General features: G+C 47.2%; 3 protein-coding genes across 20 annotated transcripts in view; 2 read left to right on the plus strand and 1 right to left on the minus strand.

Moving 5' to 3' along the window:
• The window catches only part of LOC1274089 (protein TANC2), a 121282-nt gene extending 109806 nt beyond the window's left edge, over positions 1-11476 (plus strand). For 4 of the 7 annotated variants that reach the window (XM_061640552.1, XM_061640556.1, XM_061640554.1 and 1 more), the window contains 7 exons: positions 3145-3478; positions 4073-4423; positions 6188-6514; positions 6597-9086; positions 9149-9500; positions 9574-9868; positions 9951-11476. In XM_061640552.1, the coding sequence (XP_061496536.1) occupies positions 3145-3478; positions 4073-4423; positions 6188-6514; positions 6597-9086; positions 9149-9500; positions 9574-9868; positions 9951-10322 (4521 nt within the window). In that variant the 3' untranslated portion in view covers positions 10323-11476. The remainder of the gene's footprint in view (positions 1-3144; positions 3479-4072; positions 4424-6187; positions 6515-6596; positions 9087-9148; positions 9501-9573; positions 9869-9950) is intronic. The other 3 variants (XM_061640553.1, XM_061640558.1, XM_061640557.1) reach the window with 1 other exon arrangement.
• Positions 11477-13961: 2485 nt separating this feature from the next.
• On the plus strand, positions 13962-15787 carry LOC1274090 (ubiquitin-like protein 7). Its single transcript, XM_313162.6, has 2 exons — positions 13962-14305; positions 14427-15787. Exons 1-2 carry the CDS (start codon positions 14158-14160, stop codon positions 15593-15595), a joined length of 1317 nt encoding a protein of 438 aa, XP_313162.6. The 5' UTR covers positions 13962-14157; the 3' UTR covers positions 15596-15787.
• Positions 15788-16605: 818 nt separating this feature from the next.
• The window catches only part of LOC1274091 (tyrosine-protein phosphatase 10D), a 41453-nt gene continuing 32584 nt past the window's right edge, over positions 16606-25474 (minus strand). For 5 of the 12 annotated variants that reach the window (XM_061650160.1, XM_061650155.1, XM_061650157.1 and 2 more), the window contains 7 exons: positions 25361-25378; positions 24646-24880; positions 24394-24580; positions 24053-24310; positions 23700-23958; positions 23498-23617; positions 20183-21324 (listed from right to left, as the gene is read on the minus strand). In XM_061650160.1, coding sequence (XP_061506144.1) covers positions 20546-21324; positions 23498-23617; positions 23700-23958; positions 24053-24310; positions 24394-24580; positions 24646-24880; positions 25361-25378 — 1856 coding nt within the window. In that variant the 3' untranslated portion in view covers positions 20183-20545. Of the gene's footprint in view, positions 19244-20182; positions 21325-21738; positions 22013-23497; positions 23618-23699; positions 23959-24052; positions 24311-24393; positions 24581-24645; positions 24881-25360; positions 25379-25474 lie in introns of those variants that run through there. The other 7 variants (XM_061650166.1, XM_061650164.1, XM_061650162.1 and 4 more) reach the window with 5 other exon arrangements.

The raw sequence follows: 25474 nt of genomic DNA on the forward strand, positions 1-25474 counted from the left end.
TGTAAACGGAGGTGCGCTGTGCGCTCTGCAAATTGTAACTGTGTGTGCAATGCAGTTTTCGCGTGCAGTGCATAATTTAATTGCATCTGCTGCTGCTGCTGAAGATGTGCCATTTTGTTCCTTTCACAACAGCCACCTCGATCGAACGGAGAAAGAGTCGCGTGGTCGTGCGTGGTTGAATTTGACTGACTCGTGGACGGGCGGGCAGCGCAGCCGTTTATGGACCGATTGCATCTTGTTCACTGTCGTCGCACATTCGGATGATTCATCATCATCGATCACCACCACCATACACCGGCTGGAAAGAGAACGAGGATGGATAAGGCAAGCTGCTGAAGCTAATGAAGAGGCATCAGCAGCAGCAATACGGTACCAAAAGCAATTGCCGGGAACGACAAGTCCGGGGGATATCAATTTATTCCGCCCTTCTGGATGTCTGGCGAGACGCGGTGGTGCGGTTGTGATCGAGTGGCACACAAACATGAGCAAGTAGAAAATCAACAAAAATAAATAAAAAACACACACCCTGAATGCCCTTTTTGCGCGATATTGCAACCCAGAATGTGTGGTGGTGTGCGTTTTGTTCACTTCTTCATGCCATTTCATTTTCTCTCAATGTCTGTGGAAGACCTTCCCTTATCTGCCCTCGTGTACCGTGCCGAGTTGGGTAGCAAATGCCATTTTTGGTAGCGACAAACCGGTAGCTTTTGCTCAGGCTCCAGGCAGGGTTCCGGTTCTGTGGGACTGGTGGCGATCGAGTGGTGTCGTTTATCTCTGCGCCGCCGCGTGCTGCAATTTTTGGGCCAAGATAGTCAGATTTGTTTGGCACTGACTTTGGCTGTGATTAGTGCTGCTGTGCCCGGTTATGGTGGCCATACGCAAGCGCGCACAGTTAAAGGGTTGTGTGTGTGTGTGTGTGTGTGTGTGTGTGTGTGTGTGTGTGTGTGTGTGTGTGTAACATTCCCTTTTGAAAAGCAGCCTTCTGTAGGCTATGGTCCCATTTCCTCAACAAAAAACATACTCTTCTTTGCTTCATATGGTCGGCAACAAGATGGAAGATGGCTGCTATTTTTTCTTCCTCTTGAGCTGCAAACAAACTCATATGGACATGCTGGTCTGAACGAATGGAGGGGACTTTACCTTACTTTATACTGTGGCCATGCAGCGTAGTGGCCCTTTCGCTACAACCTCAATTACCTTTGCGCGAGTACGTTTAAGCCCCCAAGAAGCAGCGTGGACGTTCTGCAAAAGTAGGTGAACCACCAGTGCGATCCAACGAAAGATGAGGATCTATAATTGGACACACTCCGGTGGATCGATCGGGTTCCTTGATCGGGTGCAGATCTTTAATTGTACGTTGACCACCTCACCATTGTTGCATTGGTGGCTGGTATGAGATCTTTCGGTACAAGGGCTACGGAAGCACCGGAAACACAACAACTGCCAGCAGATGCACGGATTGTGATGATTGGGACTTATTTTTTTGGGGGGAAAATGTCATTACGTGACAATGACGCTGTCGGTGACGATCGACCCGATAATCAGCAGCAATTTTAGTGTACCATTCCCTCCACCCCAATTTGGTCAAAGTTGGGTCCCCCTTTTGGTCGATTTCATATCAGGTGAAAATTTTAATTATTTCCTTTCGATCGTGGTGCGGTGATGGGTCTGGGGGTGGGGCAGGAGTCACTCCAGTTCTCCCTGCGGGTGGTTCACTTTTTGTACGGTTTAACAGTAATTTCTTGTAATTGGTATATGTGTTGTTCGCGATGGTGTGAAGCCACCACCAAGAGGGGTGTGTTTGTTGATTTTGGAACCCGAAAATTGAACCGCTTTTTGGTCGTGTGTTGTCCAGATGTTGTCTGTTAATTTCGAGTGAAAACATAATTTAAAGTACCGTAGTTGGTTAATCGCATTTCTCTCTGGCTGTGCGTCATTTGTACCGCTACCAAAAAACAGTCTTATTTTTTATGAAAGATGCTGTTTCTTGAAAAATATGTAACGTTGTATTGATTTTTTAAAGTGAGTGATGGTTCTTTTATTTTTAATATACTACGAAGAATTACTGTATTGTTTTAACCATTGCTTAGAATATAATATTTATAAATAACACTCTCCTGGACAGTTTCAAGTCACGCATAAGGACGAGCTGCCCGCAAAGAAAAAACTTCTTTGCCAAACCCTCAAGACAGCCAATGATGAGTCACTTCGAATTTTTGCCAGCCGTGCATTAATCTCTTACCGGCCCCCATCTAAAACCCCGAGTATCGATCGGTCTGTGTGTGAATGGGTCCCCCACTCCCGACAGAGAACCTCCTTGCTCTTCCAACCGGCGTGAAACCAGTGTAAAAACCGCGCATGTGCTGTTGCAGGCCTGTCGAAGATCATTAGATAATTGCGACCGGTCAGCCAGGCAGAGACCAGAGCCTTACTAGCCCATACCGAAAACAAATAAAACAGCAACGACAAATGCGAAACAAAACACAGACACACACACATAAAATTGACCAAAACCGCAACACAAAAAGCCGTCCCCTTTTTGCACCCCAAATAACGCATTGCCACCAGGGGTTTGAAGGGAAGGGCGAGGGTTGGTGTTAGGGTGTGATTGTATTTGAGCGGATTTCAGCTTTCAGTTTCGTATGCTCTTTGCTTGCCGGCTTGTTACGAAATTCTTTGCGCCAAACGCGATCGGTTGCTGCAGAACGTTAGGCGATGAAGCGAATGTGGAGATTTGAGAGAACGAAATTATATACTTTGGCTGTGGCCCATTAGAGAGGGACGGTGCTGCGCTACGCTATCGTGTATATAATAAAATCCTTATTGTAAGATTTCATCTGGAACAAGACAATCGGCTTTTTTTGCATTTTTGTTCTTGTGGGAATCGGTTCTTTTGAAATCTCAACATCTTGGTAATATTATAGTTTTTTTCATTATTATTAAATAAACACCTAAATTGTGTAGCAACTGTATAACTGTATGGTCCATTCTGTGAAATAATTTAAACAATATATTTAGCGATAATTAACTTGAACGGGTTTAACTGAGCCCGAGACCAACTGTTTTTGTCACTGTTTATTTGCACTAATGATCTAAAGATTCCACTTCACTTATCACTTACCTACTTCCCTTCTCTCCTTCTAGAGTCCCTCGGACATACTCGGCACAGCGGAGCGCTACAAGCTGAAGGACCGGCCTCCAAAGTGTCCCCCGGGCGGTAAGACGGAATCGCACTACGCCAGCATCACCACCGGCAGCACCGGTGTCGCCGGATCGACCCATCACCAGCAGCCCGGCTACGGCATGATGAAGCCCCTGCAGCAACGGTCAGCCCTTAACAGCAGCAGCGAAATCACCTCCAGCACTTGTGCGACACCGCCACAGAACCGCCGGCGTCTGTTCAGTCCCAAGAATCTGCGCAGCCCGTTCGGGTACCGGCGCAGCAACGGGAACGCAGCGGACAACAGCACACTGTCGGGTAAGTGTTCGTGGGTTATGACCCCCCCCCCCTGGTCAGGGGGAGGGGGGGAACAGATCGTGATTGAGCAATCGCAGTACCAGTTCATTTCACCATCGAGAAGAGAGGGTGGAATTATGAATGTGGCTATTGATCTTGGGCATTGCGAAGCCTTCAAGCCTGAAGGCGATCAGTTCCGCGGATCCTTCGCCTGGTAGAGGACGTGGTGGTGGTGGTGGTGGTGGTGGCATTAATTATAGGACGAGATCACCTTTCCAGCATGTCGATCGCTCGGGTCATGTAATTACAGCACACACTCGCACACTTTCTATCATCCTCATCGCTCTATCCCTTTCTTTTCTCTTTCTCGTTTTTTTTCTCTTTTCTTTTGCTCTGCGCCTGCGTTGTCCTTGGCAACGCGATCATCGTGTTGATCGTCACTAAAAAAACGTCTATCGTTCATCAACATCAACAACTGCATCACACCCGCCGTCTGCATTATGTTGCACGTTTGATTTCCGCGAAAAATTCTGTCCCTCTCACCCTAACCCTACCCCATTCGCCGGTCCGCTTTCGGCTGCGCCCGATGCACATCCGCTTACCACACGAGAGCAGGCTTAGCCTCGCTGCTAAATCCAGCAACGTTCCATCGGGCAACGACGGCCGCTGCGAGCAAAATTAGTCGTTCGATGGCCCTACGGACCACTGGCGGACTATCGCGAGACGGTGGTGGTGGTAGCGGAGGCTCGTCAAGTGGTGGCGTTGGAGGTGGTAGTGGGTTCAATCTGTTGGCCTCCCATGGGCCACCGATGAACGGGATTAGCAAGCGCCAGCGGAACGCTAATGATGGCCATAAATTTCATCGACTCAGCCTCGGTTCGTCCGCGTCGATGGTTTTCGGCAAAATTAAATCTCTCTGGTCAGCGCAGGCGACGACGGTCAACGCGGGATTGAATCAATTAGCAGGCATGGGCTCTTCTTCGCAATCTTGTTTGTGTTTCGGACTGTGTTGTTTTTTTTTCTTCTCTTTTTCCTTCCGTCTGAAGCGTTTGATCCGTTCTTATGTTGTCTTACGTTTTATTTAGTCGTTTTGATTTTCGCTGGTTTTTTGGTTTTGTTCTTTATCGTTGCGGTTTTTATCTTTCTTTTTGTTGTTGTTATCGTTTTGCTTTCATTCTTTTACGTTCTCTTTCGTTATGATGCGCATGTTTTCTTCGATTTCTTTTTTAGTGTTGAGTCTGCATGGCCACTAGAAATTCTAGCGCTTGTTTAACCGGTCGTTTGCTGAGTTGATTGTATCCCCTTCTAGCTACAACTTTGTTTCCATTATGCACAACGTTTTCTTGTTTGCCAAAAAATATATGATTTCATGGAGGCGAAACAGCTTACTAGCCACTCTTTCGCCGCGTGTGATTTGATTTATGTAAACCCAATAACATTATGGCTCCGTTGCCGAATAATGTCATCGGTGGTTTTGAGTGGACTCAAACTCGGCCGAAGAACACCCAGCAAGCAAATCAATTTCTGGAGCGCTTCCAAACGACTGTTTTGATCGTTCCGCGAGCACCCAACCGTGTCTCGGTCGTGGCGGTGGTAGGAATTAAGTAATTTGCTTAAGCCTGTGGTAGAATTATAACGCGCGTGAAGCATAAAGAACGGTTGGACAGGCAAAGCTAAACAAATATTTTGCAAGCTTACGTGTGTTTGCTCAGCGACATTAAAGTTCATTTAAAAGCTTTATAATCCTGTTCGCGAATCTGCCATGGCAATGCAGAAACATTCCTGGCGAAACATTAAACAAACGGCAGACATTTTACGATCGATCGGTCGCGCGCTGGTCACTGAACTCGGTGCCGAAAGATGTCTGGTCGGATACAGTTTTTCGGGGGTTGTTTGTGCAAAACCGCTGATCGATTTGATTGTCCCAGGAATGAACGATCTTTTTAAAGTCTATGGGCTTCATTCGCTTCTAAAATGAAAGATTGCACGCATGATGCATATATTTATTTTATTTCCATTGCATATTACCATTTTTAAAGTTCTTTTTTGTGAGATGCAGTTTTTGTTGTAGTACTGCGGAGGATAACAAGAGGATAAATTACATAATTTTATTGATTTTGATTGTTACGATCGTGATAGTGAATCCTATTTATATGCTTTAATTTACCAAAATTTAAATTCTCATTTGTTCAATCGTACGTTGGGCTTGAACATTTTTGCATTTTCTGTTTTGATGATCTTTTAATGAAATTTGAAGTATTTTTACAAATATTATCTCTCGCTGTAGCTTATTTTAACACAACCACATGCTTCATCTAGATCGAAGCAAATAACATATTTTCACTCCATAAAAATATGCTAGCTACGATCAGTGGGTGTTAAATTTATGCAAAACGCTTTAAACTGTATTTTGATGAAGCCCGAGTAAAGCAATGGATAATAATGATAATGTTTAGCGTTAAATTTGTTTCGTGTTAGGTGTTTTTCGTGGAAAAACGATCTCATTCCCTTACTACACCTTCACTGGGTAGACTCCCAGAGTTTAATCGGGTGTTGAATAAATGCATGACTTAAACGTTTGTATGTTATTAAGCTCGATTTAGATAGGCATGATCATTTAATTTTCATCATACGTTATCTGTGTGTGTGTGTGCATGCTGTAAAAAAAATAGTTGCGATCGTCCTAACCCCATATAACCGTGCGTTTCCCGTTTTCTTTCCCAAACCCAGACGACGAAGGAGGCAACGTGAAACCGCTGGTGATGAATGGCAAATCGAAATCCTCGCAGGACGAGCTGCAGGTACGGCTCGGGTTCTTCCTCGAGAACAACACGCGGCGCAATCTGCGCGCACCGAACCAATCGTGCAGCTCGCTGACCTCGGCCAACACCAGCCCCGTCTCGACGCTGACCGGGTCGTCCGAGGCGGACGTGTCCCGCGTACTGCAGGAACCGAACCCGTACCACACCGGCTGTGAGTCGATCGGGTCCATGATGTCGATCTCGGAACAGAGCAATGCTTCCTCCAGCCCCGTCAGCAGACGCCATTCTGTTACAAGTGAGTGTTGTTCGAAACCCAACCCAGGTCTGCACGCAGGTCCCACTGTGTTTCTAAATCGTATATTCTTGTCCCGTTTTAGCATCTCAAAGTGGGAGTAACGTGGATGATTTGCTGGCGTTTAAGAGCCGCCGTACGACGGTGCGTCGATCGGCACGCTCCGGCCAGATCAAGGGACCGATCGATCCGAAGATACGCTTTGCGCAGTACCGCCAGCAGCACCAGCAACAGCAGCAACTGCAGCAGCAGCTCACGCTGAAGCCACTGTTCTTCGAGGTTCCTACGCACGAGCCGAACCCACTGTTTGTGGGCCGGCATTGGTTGGTGCGCGAGCTGGCCACCGCGATCCAGTCGACCGATTCGCCCGGCGTGCTGCTGAGCGGGAATCTTGGCACCGGCAAGACGGCACTGCTGCTCCAGCTCGTCGAGTACTCCTGCTTCGGGCGGCGCAAGGAGCTGCCGATCCAGGAGAACGATGGCATCTACTGTCAGATCAACGTGGCGCACGATCGGCTGCGCACGCTCGCCTCGCACGTGGTGGCGTACCACTTCTGCCAGGCCGACAACAACTCCACCTGCCTCATACCGGACTTTGTACACTCGCTGGCGGCACAGCTCTGCCAGGCGCCGCAGCTAGCCGCGTACCACGAGTTTCTGCTCGGCGAGCACGCCCTGCAGCACGCACTGAGCGTGAAGGAGTGCATTGCCAATCCCGAGCGGGCGATGACGATGGGCATCCTGGAGCCGCTCGCCGCCCTGCGCCGGACGGGCAAGATCCCGGCCAAGAACTGCGTCATACTGGTGGATGCACTGTGCGAGGCGGAGTACCATCGGCCCGATCACGGCGATACGGTCGCGTCCTTTCTGCAGCGCATGAGCGAACACTTCCCGCCCTGGCTGAAGGTGATCGCCACCATCCGCACGCAGATGCTCGAGTTCTGCAAGGGTTTACCGTACACGAAGATGAGCCTGGACAGCTGGGCGACGAACGAGATGCTGCAGAAGGACATCCTCGAGTACATCACGTTCCGCATCAACCAGAGCCAAAGCATCCAGCACAATGTGGCCGGCGGGAAGGAGATCATCAACACGAGCGCCCACTTCAAGTTTGCGCAGCATCTGCTCGCCCTGTCCAAGGGTTCGTTTCTGTTTGCGAAGCTGACGCTCGATTTGATCGAGCGCGGCAATCTGGTGATCAAGTCGAGCAGCTTCAAGGTGCTGCCGGTCTCGTTGGCACAGATCTTCCTGCTGAACTTTAACCTGCGCTTCCCGACCGCCACCGCGTACGATCGTATTTCCAACATTTTGGCCGTCTGCCTGGCCGCTCTCTATCCGCTCACGCTGACGGAAATCTTCTACTCGCTCAATGCGCTGATCGCGTCGGGTGAGTCGCCCGCCGACTCGGAATCAGGATCCGAACCGGACGGCACCGGCGGTGGCATGATCGATTGGGATGAGTTCCTGTGCCGGTTCAAGACGCTGACCGGCTTTCTGGTGAAGCGGCTCGACGATACGTACATGTTCTTCCACCCTTCGTTCAGGGAGTGGTTGATACGGCGCGACGACGGCGAAAGCACCAAGTTCCTGTGCGATCTGCGCAACGGGCATGCGGGCATTGCACTGCGCCTGTCGCGCCTGCAGGCACCGCTCGATCCGGAGCAGGCACTCGAGCTCGGCCATCACATACTGAAGGCCCACCTGTACCGAAATGCTCCCTCGCACCAATCACCCCGCGACCTGCAGGCGTACTGGGTTGCGTCGGTAACGGGCTGCGTCTCGTCCGCACTCACCACGCTGCGCAATGTGTACAGTCCGAACGTGAAGGTGTCGCGATTATTGCTGCTGGCCGGAGCATCGCCCGACCATGTGACGCCCTTCCTGGGCAGCGCTCCGATCCTGTGCATAGCGGCGCACGAGGGCATACTGCCGATGGTAAATCTGCTGCTCGAGTTCGGCGCGAGCGTGGAGCAAACGAACAGCCAAGGATGCACACCGCTCATCCTAGCCTCGGCCCGGGGTCACTGTGACGTGGTGCGCCAGTTGGTGGCCGCTGGAGCGTTCCTCGGCCAAACCGATACCTCCCAGCGGTGCGCACTGGTGCACGCGGCCATCGCTGGCCGGCTGCAGGTGGTGAAGTATCTGGTCGCTTGCGATTGGCTTCCCCGCTCGGGAAGCAACGATGTGACGCTGGAGCAGGCGGCTCAGCAAGCGCTGACGGCAGCGGCCGGCCAGGGCAATACGGACATTGTGGAGGATCTGCTCGACATGGGCGAGGTGCAGGTGAACCGGCTGGATGTGATTACCGGCGAGACGGCCCTGACGACGGCCTGCGCGAACGGGCACACGGAAACGATCGTCATACTGCTGAACCGGGGTGCCTCGACCGAGGTGCGCAACCGGAAGGAGATGGCACCGCTGCTGATCGCGGTCAAGGAGGGCCACTGGGCGATCGTGGAGCGACTGCTGCAGCATCCGGCCGACTGTGAGCAGACGGAAGCGAACAGCAAAACGGCACTGATGATTGCGGCCGAGGAGGGCCACGTGGGCATCATCGAGCTGCTACTGAGTCGAGGTAAGTTAGGTGGCTTTCATCATCGAGCTCGATTCTCATTGGCTCTGTTTCTCGCTTCACAGGCGCATCGCTAACAGCGCAGGACAAAGATGGACTGACGGCACTGAGTTGGGCTTGCTTGAGGGGTAAACAGCAGGCGGCCAAGTGTCTGCTGGAACGGGGAGCCGATAAGCAGCACGCGGACGGTACCGGTCGCACACCGCTCGATCTGGCCGCGTACCAAGGGTCGGCCTCGCTCGTGCAGATGCTGCTTGATCATGGGGCGCAAATTGAGCACGTCGACATCAACGGGATGCGTCCGCTGGATCGTGCCATCGCCTGCCGCAACGTGCAGGTCGTGCAGGTGTTCCTGAAACGAGGCGCCAAACTTGGACCAGCCACGTGGGCCATGGCGAACGGGAAGCCGGAAATAATGTACGTGCATTTGAAGGGCGGGACACCGTTATGATCAGAAGTGGATTTATTTCGAATGTAACTTCACCCACAGGTTGATACTGTTAAACAAGCTGCTAGAGGATGGCAACACGCTGTACAGGAAGAATCGACTGCAGGAAGCATCGCACCGGTATCAGTACGCGCTGAAGAAGATCCCTTCCGCACCGAGTACCGGTGGGGATGTGAACGGGAATGGCGGCTGCACGATGGTTACCGATCCGCTTACCGGCGGTCCCGTGCCGGACAGCAACAACAACAGCCATAGCAGCAACAGCAATGTGGCCACCTTCCAGCAGTTGCGGTTTAATTTCTTGCTCAATCTATCCCGCTGCAAGCGAAAAATGAACGTAAGTCAACGGTCGACGGTGCGGTCAGCGCGTGAAGCAACAACAAGTAACAAGTAAACCCTTTCCCTCCCAAACCCCACAGGATGTAGCAGAAGCGATCGAGCTGGCGCGGCAAGCGATCGAGATTAAACCGAGCGCGTACGACGGTTACTACGCCCGTGCGAAAGCACTGATGGAGCAGGGCAGCTACGGTGAGGCACTGCGCGATGCATCGGCCGCCCTGGCCCGGGCACAACCGACGACGGCCGAAATTCGGGAAACGCTTACCCGCCTGCACGGTGACTTGCAGAAGCGCCAGATGCAGGTGATCGCCGACACGGCCAACTCGGCCCTGGCAAGCGTGGGCCTGTCGACCGTGGCCACACCGATGGAGAGCGTCGGCAGCACGCGTTCCAGCTCCGTCCACAGTGGTCGCTCGTTCGCCGAATCGATGGACATCATTACCGATCTGTGAGTTCGGTCGCAGGTTGTACTCATTCCGGATTGTTAAGCTGAATTGCCAGCTTCGTGTGCGCTGAGTGCATTTGTATGTGTGTGTGTGTGTGTGTGTGTGTGTTTTTGTGTGAGAATACATGTTTGTGTGCATAAGAAAATGTGCCCTTTATCGAGCGAGTTAGTTGAAGTAGGCAAGAGACGTAGGACAGCCTTACTAAGTTAATTGGTATACGAATGGATAGGCAGACGAACCGGATTTATGCTTGAACACACTCTTCTAAAGATGTTAACAAGCGGAGAGAAAGACCGACAGAGAGAAAAAAACGATTAAACGAATTTAAAATTTTATCACAAAATTTATCTCCACGAAGACAAAAAAAAAAACAAACAAACGAAATAGCACACATTCTTGGCAACGACTATCGAAATCATAGCGCGAGCGCCTTTAAACGAAGCAATGCAACAAATGTTAAGGTTATTAAATGTTCCACAAACATACATTTCCACCGTTTATGTTGCAGCAAATGTTGATTTTTCCTTATGCGCAGGCATTGTGTAACATGGTTTTGTTTATAGCAATCTTTCGTTTTGCAGCAGTAACACTCCATACATATTCATAGGTGCAGTGACGATTAGCGTCGCATTTATCTTTATTTATATGAATAATTTAAATACAAAATTTAGATTGTGCCCCTCGCGATTCACTCGGACAGTGGTGAGAAACCAAAAAAAAAGATGAATTTTCAGCACAAAAAAAAACATCGTTTTGGAAGCAGAAGCAAGTGAATGGCTATACAGGAGTTTGTTACTTATCTATGTACACGATTAAATTATGATTTATTGGTAGGGTTTTGAAGCAGCGCAGCACATACTAGCCGACCGGTTTTGTAAAAAAAGAAGAAGCAACAAGCACGAAACTGTGTGCCTTTCCTTTCTTTTTAGTTCTAAACGAATCATCTTGATTATTTATAGTTACATGTTAGGCAAATGAGGATGGTAGGGTTTGTACACAGGCAAATGAAGCGATAGGAAGCGGCAAGGAAGAAGGTTAGATAACATACAGTACATGTAGGCAGCAATACCGTTCAGAGTTGTGTTAGGAGAACTGTAGTGTGTAAGAAATATCAAGAAATGAAACAATAAATGCAATTTTTATGATTTTAGTAAACAATACTTTGAAGCAGGTTGAGTGACTGACGCTGGTACGATATTACGGATGCACAAAAATGAAGGTTACTGATATCATTATCACGTTGTTTGAATTGTAGATACGGGTTTAGAGTTGGGCAAAACGCACAAAAAAGTGGAACTGGGTCCGGACGATTCCAACAAATTTCGGACCCAGTTCCGAAGGGTAGGTTCAATCCGACAAGCCGGAACCGCCCGGAATCGTCCGGAATCGTCTGGAATCGTCGGAATCGTGCGGAGTCGTTGGAACCGTCCGGAATCGTCTGGAATCGACGGGAATCGCCCGGAATCGCTCGGAATCGCCCGGAATCGCCCGGAATCGCCCGGAATCGCCCGGAATCGCCCGGAATCGCCCGGAATCACCCGGAATGGCCCGGAATCGTCTGGAATCGTCGGAATTCCATTTCATTTCATGTCATTTATTCAGTGCATAACCTAATACGAATAGATACAAACAGTAACACAAGATGCTAGCGTCCATATCGAACTATATTGAGGAACTCAGTGCGTGACATTCCTGGCTTAAATGTACGACAGACAGCATTGACATTTGCGCTGCGGCCGGAACGTGAACTTGAATCGTCTGGAATCGTCGGAACAGTCGGAATCGACCGGAATCGGCTCTACTATTCACTACTATCGATTGACTACGATTCCGCACGATTCCGGACGATTCCGGTCGATTCCGGGCGATTTCAGCCAATTCCGGTCAATTCCGACTGTTCCGACGATTCCGGACGATTACGACGATTCCGCACGATTCCAGACGATTTCAGACGATTCCGGACGATTCCGGACGATTCCGACGATTCCGGACGATTCCGACGATTCCGGACGATTCCGGTGGAACTAGCGATTCCTTCTCTTTGGAATCGGAATCGGAATCATACTTGCTGGAACCGGAGCGGAACCGAGGGTGCGATCCGCAGAACCCATCTCTAGTTTAGACGTCTTTCAACCGGTTGCGGTAACCGGTTCAGTTGGATTGCCTACATTTAGGGGTATAATAATTAATTATTTTTATATAGACTTTGACTCTATAATTTATACAGTAGAACGTCGATTATCCGGGCAGCTCGGGACCGGACGGTTGCCGGTTAATCGATTTGCACGGATAATGGTCCAAGAAATGTCATTTTCATATAAAAATTATTTTATTACTAGTTTTTTATTAGTTTTATAATTAATCCAACTTGAGTAAATCGATTAATCGTTAGTAAAATATTATTTTAATCAATAACTATAGGTTTAACAACTGTTCATGAACAAAAATGAATTTCGAAAATATCACTAGACACTTTAGAGCTGCACAAAAATCTGGTTGCCCACTTGACTATCGCTGCAACTGTTCACTGTAGGGGAAAGCGGGGCAAAATGGGCATGTGGGGCAAAATGGGCATGTGGGGCAAAATGGGCACCCTCTATTTAAGCATTATTTGACTACAAAGATACTTTCCAATGCTCAAAATGTATTCATTAGAGTGTTCTATGAACACCATGTAAGTTTCATAACCCTTACATAACAAATAACTAAGAAAAATGCAAAATAAGGTTTAGCAGCATATTGATGTAATTTTTGCCACTTCGAAAATAAGCTTAAACGTGTGTCACAGGGATGCGTTGAAGTTTTTAATGATATATTTTTAAAGATATGATATTTCTTTACAATTTGTCTGAAGCAATCAAGGCGATTGAATTCGTATTTTTACTAATATAACAAAAAATACAAAAATGCTACACGTGGGGCAAAATGGGCAGATGCTTTTGACATACGGCGCTTGGTGAGGCTATGGTGTTGTATTTGTCGCCTCAATAATGATAACAGGCACAGCTTCAAAACATTCGATTTTGTAGATTTAAACGTGTAAAAACTGTTATAATTTTGATAACATATTTTTGGAAGAATTTTAAGGGCTTTTCTGACCAGCAAATCAAAAGAAAGAACGAAAAATACATTTCACGAAACGTGCGCAAAAGCATAGACCATTACCTAAGCGCAGTTGTTGTGGCCCATATTGCCCCAGTGTTTTGACGTTTCACAGTTTGTTTACATATGCCCATTTTGCCCCAGGGCTATGCCCATTTTACCCCGTGTGTCAAAATAGCTTCTCGTAAAACATCAACTTTTATTTTACATTATTTTATTGTTTTTAAGTTGTTTTCATTCTATGTGGCAATTTTAATCCATAGATAAATGGTGGAGGCATACAATAATGAAAGAAAAATTGTGTTTTGTGGCATATTCAAAGGAATATTCAGTAAACTGCTTAACATGCCCATTTTGCCCCGCTTTCCCCTACGTTTAAACAGCTGTCACATTTATGCGCACGGTTAAGCCGCCCGCCGGTTAAACCGCCCCCGGATAATCGACGTTCTACTGTAGCTTTAATTTAGGTTTTCTTCTAAATGATTACAAAATTAATAGCCCTTTTCGCAGAGCGAACCCTGTCCGTACCGGGTACGTCAAGCTGTCATCTGCTCTGTCAGTGGCTCGATTAAAAGTGTGTTGTCATTAATCTGCTTTGTTGTTATGGTTTCTGCACCAGACGCAAACTGCGTTTTCCAATTTTGAGTCACTTTGTGTAGCGTTTGTACGCCAATTGTAAAAGGAAAGGTACATAGTTGGTAATTGTAATCACGCGCCAGTCTACGCCAGTGCCGGAGTAATGCCGTCCGTCTATCTGGGTGTGCATTTGCCGTTAAAACCGTACCAAAAGCTAAAGGTGGATAATGTCGATCTAGCCAGCCCAACAGAGGCGCTTCGGTCGGAAGCAGCCAAACTGATGCAGAACGATGTTGCCGCAGATGATTTCGGTATGTGAGCCTGGTGACCTTGCTGAAGGAGGATGCTTCCGGGTCGTAGTTTTTCTTGCTAAGAAGCTCACCATCTCTCTCTTTCTTGCAACCCCTCTTGCATGTTTTGTCTGCCGCGCAGAATTGCTGTACTGTGGCTGCTTGCTGAAAACGGACGACATCCTGCAAAACAAAGGCGTCAGCGATGGTTCAATGATACACGTCATACAGAAGCGTCGCGAAAAAGATCCATCGACCGAGCAGCAGCAGCAGCCGCAACCGGAGGACCGAGAGCTGACCGAAGCCGAAGTGCAGGAAGTACTGTCCGTATGGCGCACGGTCGATTCGTCCAACTTCCAGAAGGCAAGGCAGCCCGAATTTATGAAGAACGTACTGGACGCCTACCCGGCGATTCGGCGCAATCTGTTCGTGCTGTCCTTGCTGAAGGATCCAATTCTGCTGTCCTCGATGCAGCAGCCGGAAATGGTTCGGCGCGTAGCCCCCAAGCATCCGATACTGGTCGAGGCATCACGCACGATTGTGCAGCTGCTCAACTCCAAGATGATCTCCAAGGTGGCCAACTGTCATCTGTCCGCACCGCTCGACAGCGCGCTGGACGATCCATTGACGGACTCGTCGTCGAGCGACGAAAACACTGCCTCGCCGACGACCTCGGCCGCTCCCAACACAATCCGCCGCATCACGGCCGACAATCTGGCGTCTGCGCTTGCTTTCGCGGGCTCGCGCAGCTCGTACAACTCGCTGTCCAACATCTCCCAGCGCGATGCGGACAGCCGTGCTAATCAGCCGGAACCGACTGGCGAAGGGTCAGCTGGAACCGGCACGTCCGTCGCCGCCAACCTGCCCTCCACCTCAGCTGCTGCCGGCAGCAATCAGCCGACCACTTCCTCGAATGCTGCCGCCGGACGCATCACGTCCTCGATGTTGCTCGACGCGATCTCGATGATGTTTGAGCAGCAGGCATCCGGATCAGGTGGATCCACCGCCGGCAGCAGTGGTGCCGTATCGAGCCAACGCGTTCCGACAGTGGTTGAGCCGATGGACACGAGCCCTGCACCACCCACTACTGCCGGTGCCACAGCACCGGAACCGATGGGCAACGATCTTGGGGCACAGACGCTTTCGCAGCATTCGACACTGGCGGCCAGCATCGGACAGTACCGACGGGAGCTGGACACGATGCGCGAAATGGGACTGACCGACACGGAAACGAATCTGCAGGCACTGATCGTGTGCAACGGCAATGTCGAGTCGGCCGTGAATCTTGTCTTTGGTGGAATGAGCAATTAGACTGTCGTCATTGTTGGTTGGGGAGAGGGGGCAACTAGAGGTCTGATGAAAAGGGGTTACGATGTATTTAATGTAACAAACATAAGAGAGAGATTACGGGCTGCAGGGAAAGCAGCACTAGCAGAAAGGTGTGCAGAAACGAACGCGACCCGTGTGGGCGTATGAATAAATAAAGTAGAATTTTCCGATTTATTCTTTTTTTGCGATCACGCTTTGGCTACAATGAGTCCCAAAAGAAAGCGTCTAGGGGTCAAATGAGTTTTCTTAGTTTTGTAAATGTTTTTGATATTATTTAACTATTTGAATGCTTTATTTTAAGCAAAACATGTAAAGAGGATATTTTATCGAATCACATCGTTTTTTGATAGTCCCATGCTTATTGCATCCTTAAATCGCTTTTTTTTTAAATTATGCAACTAGACGTATACTTTTTGGACCCACTGTATCGACCAACGCAATCGAGTATCGCCGCCATTTTGCCAAATTTCAAAAACCGCTCCCGAAACGGCTAGTTTGCACCGAAAGTAACAGGAGAGCATGACGGCAAGGAGGACGAGCTTTTCGGCAACTTTCGCGTTCGACCCGTCGACAAAATTCGCCTGGTGCGCTTACTTTTCGACTAAAGCAACAAGGTTGCATGATTGTTAGGAGGATACTGCTCGTATCGTTGCCTAGTAACTGGACACGCACACTACTAGCATTCGACAAATCTCACAGCTCGTCCAATCAAAGCGCTTGCTGTTGAACACAATACAGAGGCGCCATCCTTTCGGTCACGCGGTAGCCTGTCATGGCGCCGGTAGCCATTTCGATCGCGTTTGGTGATTTTCAGTATGGAGATCGTGCAGTGGTTCGCAATGAAAGTAAATTTATTTTGGCGGAATTTGAAGAGAAAACAATACAAAATCTTACCTTTTGCTGGTGCTTTAAGCTGTCGGGTTTGGCCAATTCGGATATTGGAGGTAAGGTACGAACTGAAAATTAAAGCACAAAGGCACCACACCATGCTGTACGATCGATTCATGTTGTTTGGTTTTTGTTTTCGACTTTTCTTTCATATTTTCCTTGGAGTAATTGATATGACGTTTTCTGTGTTTTTTCACCCCATCATTTACCGCTCTAAAAATTGTAAAACGCACGGAAGCATCAATATAATGTCGGGTGTAGTGGTTACTCTTATTGCCTGATTATCGTCTTTTACGCGCGTTTGCGATCTTTCTACTGTTATTATTTCCTCGTTATCGGTAGGTTGAATTACGCTTCCACTAGGGTTCCGTTCTAATATCATTGTGTGTCGCTTGGGTTTGGTGTATTTCAAGTACTGAGTAAGTAACAAAAAAACTGCCCACTGTTTTGTGTGATTTAAAACTGATATAATGCTTAGTTTTCCGGGCCCCCAAAACGGCAGTGTTTTGTTTTGTATCAAAAGCACACAAAAACGGAGCAAAAACAGTTGAGTGTGTGTGTGTGGTCCTCTTGTTTTGTGCTGCCTTCATTTGCTGCCACTAATAACATCTCGTTGTGTGCTTTTACAAAGTCTTTCGGTATGTGTGTTTCCAGTGTTTCCAGTGGTTTCGAGTGAATCGATGTGTTTTGAAAGGTGGGTTTTTTTGTTGTTTCGAATGGAAAATTAAAACTGGCATTAAAAATATGAATCCCTGTCGAGGATTTGCATTGGCTGCAACACGTAATTCAACCCGCATTGTTCCGACTGCTGTACATTGCCCCTTGCTAACGTTTGTGTGTTTGCTTCTATTGCGCTGCCTTCCCTTCCAACATGATGCGCTACGGCGCTCTACTGCCCTCTTACTACGATCCCCGTGGATTCTAATAATAGCTAAGAACTTAATTATGTTTTGTTTTTGTAATAAAAATGATTGCAATGAGTGTTGATTGCCACTGTCTCGCATACTAATATGTACACAACGGGAAATTGATTAAAATCCGAAAACAAAAATAGAAAAAAACACATAAAAAGAAAACAATACCTTATAACCGTATGTGTGTGTGTTTGCAAAACACACGTACCTACACCCCCGCAGGGTCTGTCTATAGCTGCGTATTTTTGTCACAATCTGTATTCTGCAAACGAATGTAAATAAGTTCGAATTGGTCACCGCTTTCTTCCCTCTCCTGCTCCTGCTTGGGCATCGTACGTCTTTTCCTTCGTTTTCTCACGCTTTACACGCTATTAAATACTTTCACCCGTTGGCCATTCCTTTGCTTTTCTACACAGAATTCTTATGTATATACTACAATTGTTTTTTGACACGTTTTCATAGGTTTTGCTCCACGGTTGAATATACAATAGCACATATAGATAGCGGTTTGCGGGGATTGCAGGTCTGCTACATAAAACAAAAACTGAAATGGTCCCTACAAACCGGACACATCCGTTAGACACCACAGATACGTTCGCCGTTAAGATTCTTAGTTTCACTTTTACCCACTTTTCGCCCTTCCGAGATTGAAAATTTGCGTCTAACTGACTAAGTATAGTTTTGCATGGTTTTGATTATGGAGTAAGGTTTTATCGCTTCTGGTCAAGCCCTTCGTTTGTGTGTGTGTGCGTGTATGCGTTGTTCGTGTGTTTTACGTCCTTTGGAGCATGAAAAGCCAATGTAAATTTTGTCTAGCTCACACGTGAAATTGCGGCTCCGTCCACTGGGAAAAGATGGGTTTTCTAACTATGCTTCGAACTGTTCAGATCGGGGATAGATATACAAACATCTTCGTGTAACGTTTCGCAAGATTATTTAAATACGCTACACTGCTGTCGGGTACGATACGCGCCTGCTACTACATGGCCGAATGGATTCGATTTCTATAATGTTATGAGAGCCAAATGATCTCTCTTCTTATTAAATAGAAGACAGTCCAATATCGCCCGAAAAGCCAAAAACAAAGAAGGTTTACACCTAAGGGAAAGAGATTTAGACTACAGGATGCGTTTTGCGTTTTAGCATTCTGTCGCGTTTTTCGCGCGCGCAGGGGAGAGATTTCGTCCAGGTGGTAGTGGGGTGCTTTCTAATAATTAAAATCGCCAATTACTATACAATTACAACCGCATTAACATACATACACACACACACACGTGCGCGCACTAGCACCTGACGTAGTGGAGGTCTATGGCCACCCAAGTTGTCATTATTACTAATAGATCGAAGCGTTTAACACGTTCATCACGCCAGCACGGTACGGGTATCGTTAACATTGAGATTGCTGCTGTCTGTCAGCGGATTGCACGCGTTGAACAATTGATACAACAAATTAGTACGAGGATAGCGTTCGATTGATATTTTCTGTCTCTCTTTGTGTTTTCCGCTGAATGTATGGGTGTATGTCCCCAGCTTTAGGACATTACAACTAGGATTTAAGCTATCGAGCGAACGGCGTTTACTACTACGGGCCGGTTCCACACACTGCCGGTGGAAAAAGGGAGGGGAGGGTGGTTTAAGTATTAATTACATTCGTTTAAATATTAAAACCGCTCTGCGCTAAACTACTAGCTGCGTTCGTCGCCGCTCGATGGCCACTTTACGCGTTGGCTGGTGGTCGAGGAAGTACAATGGCGGGCTGCAGACACTGCTCCAGGCTGCCGCATCTGGTCGGTCGCTTACATTCCCGACTCAGCGATTCCTTCGTCATCTGCGGTTGATCAATAACGGCACGTTCGATCGGTTCGTTGATTCCGTATCCGTGATTTGAAGCAAAAAGTGTACAAAAACATGGATTAGATTATGGTATGCAAGATACGAACATTCGCCCGCCCGTCGGCTATAAAATAACACTGTTGACAAAACATCACACTTAAAAGGAACGTTGCATGCAGCTGCATTCAACGTGAGCAAATCGAATGAAAATGAACAAAAGGGTAAACACGGAACGAAATTTCATCATGCTGTTTGTCTTGTCGTAACGACAACGACGGAGACAAAAAAAAGGGATTTTTAATAGGGGGTTTCTTTGCTATGTGTGAGAATCAAAATATGTGTAGGGTAATTTTAAAACATACGCAAATCGAATATAGTGCAGTCTGAGTATGACAAGAGAAAAATAGTGTTACTGCGAAATGTTGAAAGCAAATGTTAGGAAGGGATCCTTAAATAGTAGCACAAAACCAAATCAACACGAATGGTTAGCAATTTAGGAGAGCATAACTACATACATACAAACGAATAAAAACAGCAAACTAGCGCTATAGAAGCAAGCAAAACAGTAAGCAAAGCAATAAATATGATAACGGTGCTACCAACCCATTTCTCTCAGTTTTAGATACAGCTCATCGCTAATGCCATTAGTACCACCAACACCGCCAACTATACCAACGTTGCCTGTCGCACCGCCACCACCAACACAACCTCGGTTGCTGCCACCGCCTCCCTCGCTATCCGTTGCGGCACTGTTGTCCTCGTCCACGATCACGATGATGTCGTCGTCCTGTTCGTCCTCCTCCACCTCGACGTAGCTGTGGTGTTTGTAGCGCCCAACGCCGCAACCCGGCCCGACGACACCACCACCGCCATTGCTGCTGCCATTGGCGACGGCACCGGCCGCCGCCCCAGCCACCATGGCGGCCGCAACGGCCCGAACGTTGCGCTCGTTGCGACGGTGCAGCAACAGTTCGCGCTGCTCGTGGGTCTGCTCATCGTCCTCGTCGTCGTCGTCGTCGTCATCGTCGTGTTCCACCTGCCCGCACCGTTTGCCATCCCGACCGTTGACCTCCTCCACTGCGTTCAGGTCGTCGTCGCCCTCGTCCGACCCGTCGATGCCATCGTCGATTTCCGTCTCGTCGTCCTTGGTCGCCATCGTGCGATCGTCGTCGTCACCGTCCGCCCGCAGGATCACCACGTTCGAGGCGTTACTATTTACATGGCTGTCGTTGTCGTTGATAGCGATCACGATGCTGCTCCGGCCGCTGCTTCGATTGTCGCTATCGTTCTCTAACTGTCATCTTTCCTCCTTCCACAGCTTCCCACCGCCGACCGTGGGCTGATGAGAATGGTGCTGCCCTGGCGGAAGGACGGCTTGATGCTGCTGCTGCTGTTGCTGCTGCAGCGGTCCTCCTACTTGGTAGGTTTGCTGCACCTGCTGCTGTTGTTGTTGATGCTGCTGTTGATGATCTCCGCTCGATGGGTCCGCTTTGCTTACGATCTCTGCACCTCCGGTGGAGAAACTGAGCGATCGCCGATCATGCACCCGTTCTTGGCTCGTGGCTGCCAATGAGCGGCGTTTGTGAGGGCTCGATTCGTAGCCACTGTTGGCACTGTTATTGCTGTTCGTTCCATTGCTACTAATAGAACGCTCGTCCTGCCCGGATGAAGGTTGGTCTCGCTCATTGTTGCTGGCAGAGTTGCTGTTGGAGTGTTGGTGCTGCTCCTGCTGCTGGCCATCACCACCCATCGCCGGTGTGGAGGAGCTTACATGTGACGGTTTTCTGGACACAATCATGAGCCCATCAACCGTCACCTCCACTTCCTCTTCCTCATCGAGCAGCTCTTCTTCTGTCGTTTCGCCGGCAGTGAAGTTGGCCTGCTGCATCATGACCAGCTCATTGTCGACGATCTCAACAGTTGCGCTTCTTCGGCGATCCAATTCATGGTTTTCTATACCGCCGGCAGTACCGTTCTGTTGATGCTGCTCTCTGGCCGCCACCTCGTCCAGCTCATCATCGGAACGATTTTCAATGAGCAACTGCTCTTCCGACTGCTGATCATCATCTCGAGGCTCTAAGGACGTTGAACAGGGAGAGGTGGCGCATTGTTGTGTCCGTTTAGTGCAGCAAAGTGTACGCAAAAGGCCATCCATACCGGTGTGTATGTTTATAAAAAAATATGTTTCACAGTTAATACCATCCATTCCAAGCACCAGAGAGAGAGAGTACACCAGGTAAAGTATCAAATCCCGCGATTAGGTGTGTGTTAAAAAAAGAACATAGTTTACGTTCAAGTGCACAATGTGACGCAAAGATTACAGGTATGTGCGGCACATGTTTTGTTGTTGTGCGACGATTGAGTAACAATTTTGTTTTATACAACAAGCACAATTTACACAGTTGTAGTATGTTTGAATATGACGAAAGATACAGAGAGAAAGAGGGGATAGAGAAAGAGAAATAATCAATAGCAAACAACATCCTAGCGTAGAGTGCACGTTTTCGTTTGTCTGTTTTATTACACCGTAATACCGTGATCACAGCGCGCCTAATGATTCTTTAATAATTACAATTCTTCCGGTAGTTATGATTTAATCCTTCCTCATATCAAAACACTCACAGCCAGATTAGTGGGACTGCACACTTCATCTGCTTAGCTGTGGAAAGTTACAATCCGCCAGTTGCGTCCCTTCACACGCAGGTTAGCCTGACTTGCGAATCGCTTAGGTGACCGTAAATCGTTTGGTTTAATATACTTTCATCTGTTGTTTATTTGATTTGTGTTTGATTGATACGGACGATCGATCAGAGCAGTTGATTTTAAAAAACGAAAAATGAAAAAGAAACAATAAAACAATTTTAAATCTTTCAACAACTTTACCACGTGAAGACAACATATTGGCTAATGTATGAGTGTGGTATGGATGGAACAATTTAATGCAAGGCCTAAATAAACAACACAAACATCAAACAAAATGCTTTAAAATTTCATGCTACGCAAACATCTGCTAAGAAAGATTAAACGAATTTGTGTTAAGGAAGTGTTAAGGAATAGTTATTTTGTAAAGAAATTTGGACTGCTGCTTCAATAACATAATCTCATAACATATTATAAGGAACTAGTTAATATTAAAACTAAACTGCCATGTTTTTAAACCATTGAGTTATTTTGATTTTGAGCGATTGAGTTATTTTGATAGAATGTTAAACCGAGTTTGTTAAACCAGGCTGTGTACAAACTATTTCGAGCTTAGTAAGTATAACATTAGTTGAACTACATTTAGTTAATATAAATCCAGATTACGTGTGCAGTGAGATCATTTTACGTGCAAGCACATTACACGGGTTAGTTAGCAAGTTAGCAAGTAGACCGAAAAAATTATGTTATCGAATAGAGATTGAATACCAAACACACGAAAAAAAATTAAACAACCGATGAAAATCTACAAAACCAAACCATCCGGGAAGCAGTGGCGGGCTTATGGTACAGGGGCCCAAAGCGCAAACACTAGACGGTAAGCCTCCTATAGGCATTGAGAAGAGGGAGAAGTAGGAGGCTTAGAATTAGTGCCGTTGGCTAAGCCACCCATTGCTCCATGAGACGAACATCTTCATAAATTAATTGTCAACGGGAAGGGACTTTGAATATGTCCTCAAAGTCCAACGGGGCTGAAGCTCTCGAGTCAATTTGATTATGTCTCGGGTATTTATTTCAACCCACAGACATCCACTGACTTATCGAAAAGATATTGGGATTACCATCCACTAAAAAGCCCTTGCACTGTCGGAGCGCCTGGCAGCCGCCAACTCCGTTTACCGTTAAACCCACCACTGCCGGGAAGCGATAGAGTTGAAATTTATTTTAGTAACTATTTTGCAATGAGTACAAATTAATCTTTCCGTAAAGAATGGCCGAAAGCAAGCGGCACTAGCTGATGAGGTTGACGGATATCCGGAGTGTATTGTTATGGTAGGATAAAAAAAAGTTACACGAAGCTGGCATCAATACTGCATGAGGTTTATCTTTAGTAAGGCGACGATATTAAAAATGAGTGCTTTCGAGGAGTCATGTACGTATGAAGGCGAATCTTTTCACTTGACAACAGGAACGAATTGCAATCCGTGCGAACCACCTTGTTTGGTGGTATTTTTTGCACCTGCGTTTAGCAGCCAACACAGCACGTGTTTGCAAGCTTTGCTGCTCAACCATTTTTCTGTAAATCGAATCGTAAGCAACGAATACATACCTTCGTAGCCTTGATTGTCGTGAATCTCACGCTCAGTGCCTTCCTTACCCTCCAGCACGACCAGCAAACACTGGTGAATGCAGATATATTGCTGCTCCGTTTGTACCATCCAGACACGTTCTACAAAGAAGCGGGAAGAAATGTGGTTATTGAGAAGCAGAAAAAAAGATGTAATCTAGGTGTACTGCATTCTCTCCGTTACCTTTTCGCATTGCCCAGACGATGCCAAAGATGTCAACATAGTCTGACACCTGGATTTGCTGCAATATTCTGTCCAGCGTGATGAAGGTGCCGGACCGCCCGACACCGGCACTACAGTGCACTACGATCGGCCGCTGATCAGGTCCGACGCGCTCGCGGAAGGCTCGCACGAACCGTGCAAGCGTTTGAGGAGGATTTGGCACACCAAAGTCGGGCCACGTCGTGAAGTGGAAATGACGTATTATGCGCTGTTGCTCGCCCTGTAGAAATGCGCAATGAATGTGGTAAATCAATGTGTTAAGAGCTTTTGCACTAATCATATAAGGGTGACTTAAAATGTCCCAAAACTCTTACCCTCGTCATCATAAACTCTGTGATGACCCAGTCGGGATAATGGCTATCGTTAAGTAGTGTCACTTTAATGTCACCGTAATATACTGGTACGGTATCGTGCGGCCAGTAGTGATCGCACTTTTCGCGACCCTTCTCAAAGGTCCGCGTTAGCATCACAATCGCACGCGAATTGCTTTCCCAGCACATTCGCCAGAAATCGTCCCGCGTCGAGTGTAGTGGACCTTGCGTCACAATAAATTCTCTCGGCGAGTTGTGGCCCTGCAAGACATTGTTTCAAACGAAAATTTCACATTAACACTGTTATCGGGCTCATCAGTGCAATGTCGTTGATTCATTCATACCGGGACGTAGTTAGCATTAATGTAGTCCGAACCTTCCTCGTCGTCCACGGGTTGAAGTTTAAATCGGGAATGGTCATATGGTAAAATGTTTGTAAACCGATTCTTAGGCCTATTGCACGGCAAATCCGCAAATGTGCATGGTTGATCGCGCCCGATATGTTTCAACTCTTCGAACTCCTCGCTAAATCTGTTGGGGCAGGTTTGAATTTATGTAATCATGATCCCGTTTTATGCTTTGCTGTACTTCCTTACCTAAAATCGGAATCGGCGGACATCATACGATAGTGTTCGGCAAAATTTTTCACCAATACCGGACGGCTAGTTTCGATGGTACTGTCCGGAAGGGACATATTGTCGTTAGTTCGTTGCTCGGTGGTTTTGCGGCCGGTGTGTCGTCGTCGACGCAGGAACAGTACCACACCGACAAGCATTGCAATGATCAGTAATGGCACGGTAATCGACACAATGAGCGATGTATTGTCTTGGGCTGTTTGTACCGAAAAAATAACAACGGATTAGAATAGTTTAAATGGGAAGGTTATAGTAGTTTCATGCTTTGAACGAAATAACGGAACGAAAAGAAACTTATCATATAATTTGTGGAGGAAAAAAAGACCTTATGCTTAAAAATTAACAAAATCATAACAAATAAACGAGAATAGAATTCAGCACGATTAAGTATAAATTATATACTTTAATTGTACATTAATTATAATATGTGATACTTGTCTGATTGATAAAATAACACAGGACAAAAGAAAACGAGTAAGATGAATGTGCGAGCTTGGTTTTGATCAATATCGAAAAATCAAATTTCTTTAAATAAGTAACGAGAAAGTAAACAACGTAAGAAAAATAAAAATAATCTGCCTCATGCGTGGTATTCAACTAACACAACGACTAGCAAGCAAGCAAGACATGCATCAACAAAACAAACTGTGGGATGCAAAGTACATTGAGAGCTTACCATCCACCGATAGAAGAGCTGTTTGTGAATTTTCCAGTGAAAGAGTGAAAAAAGATACGTCCGTAAAATTTCCATTGACTAGTTACACCCCAATATCCCATAAAGTAACAACAA

This window comes from Anopheles gambiae, chromosome 2 (genome assembly GCF_943734735.2).
Source record: "Anopheles gambiae chromosome 2, idAnoGambNW_F1_1, whole genome shotgun sequence".
NCBI classification, from domain to species: Eukaryota; Metazoa; Arthropoda; class Insecta; order Diptera; family Culicidae; genus Anopheles; species Anopheles gambiae.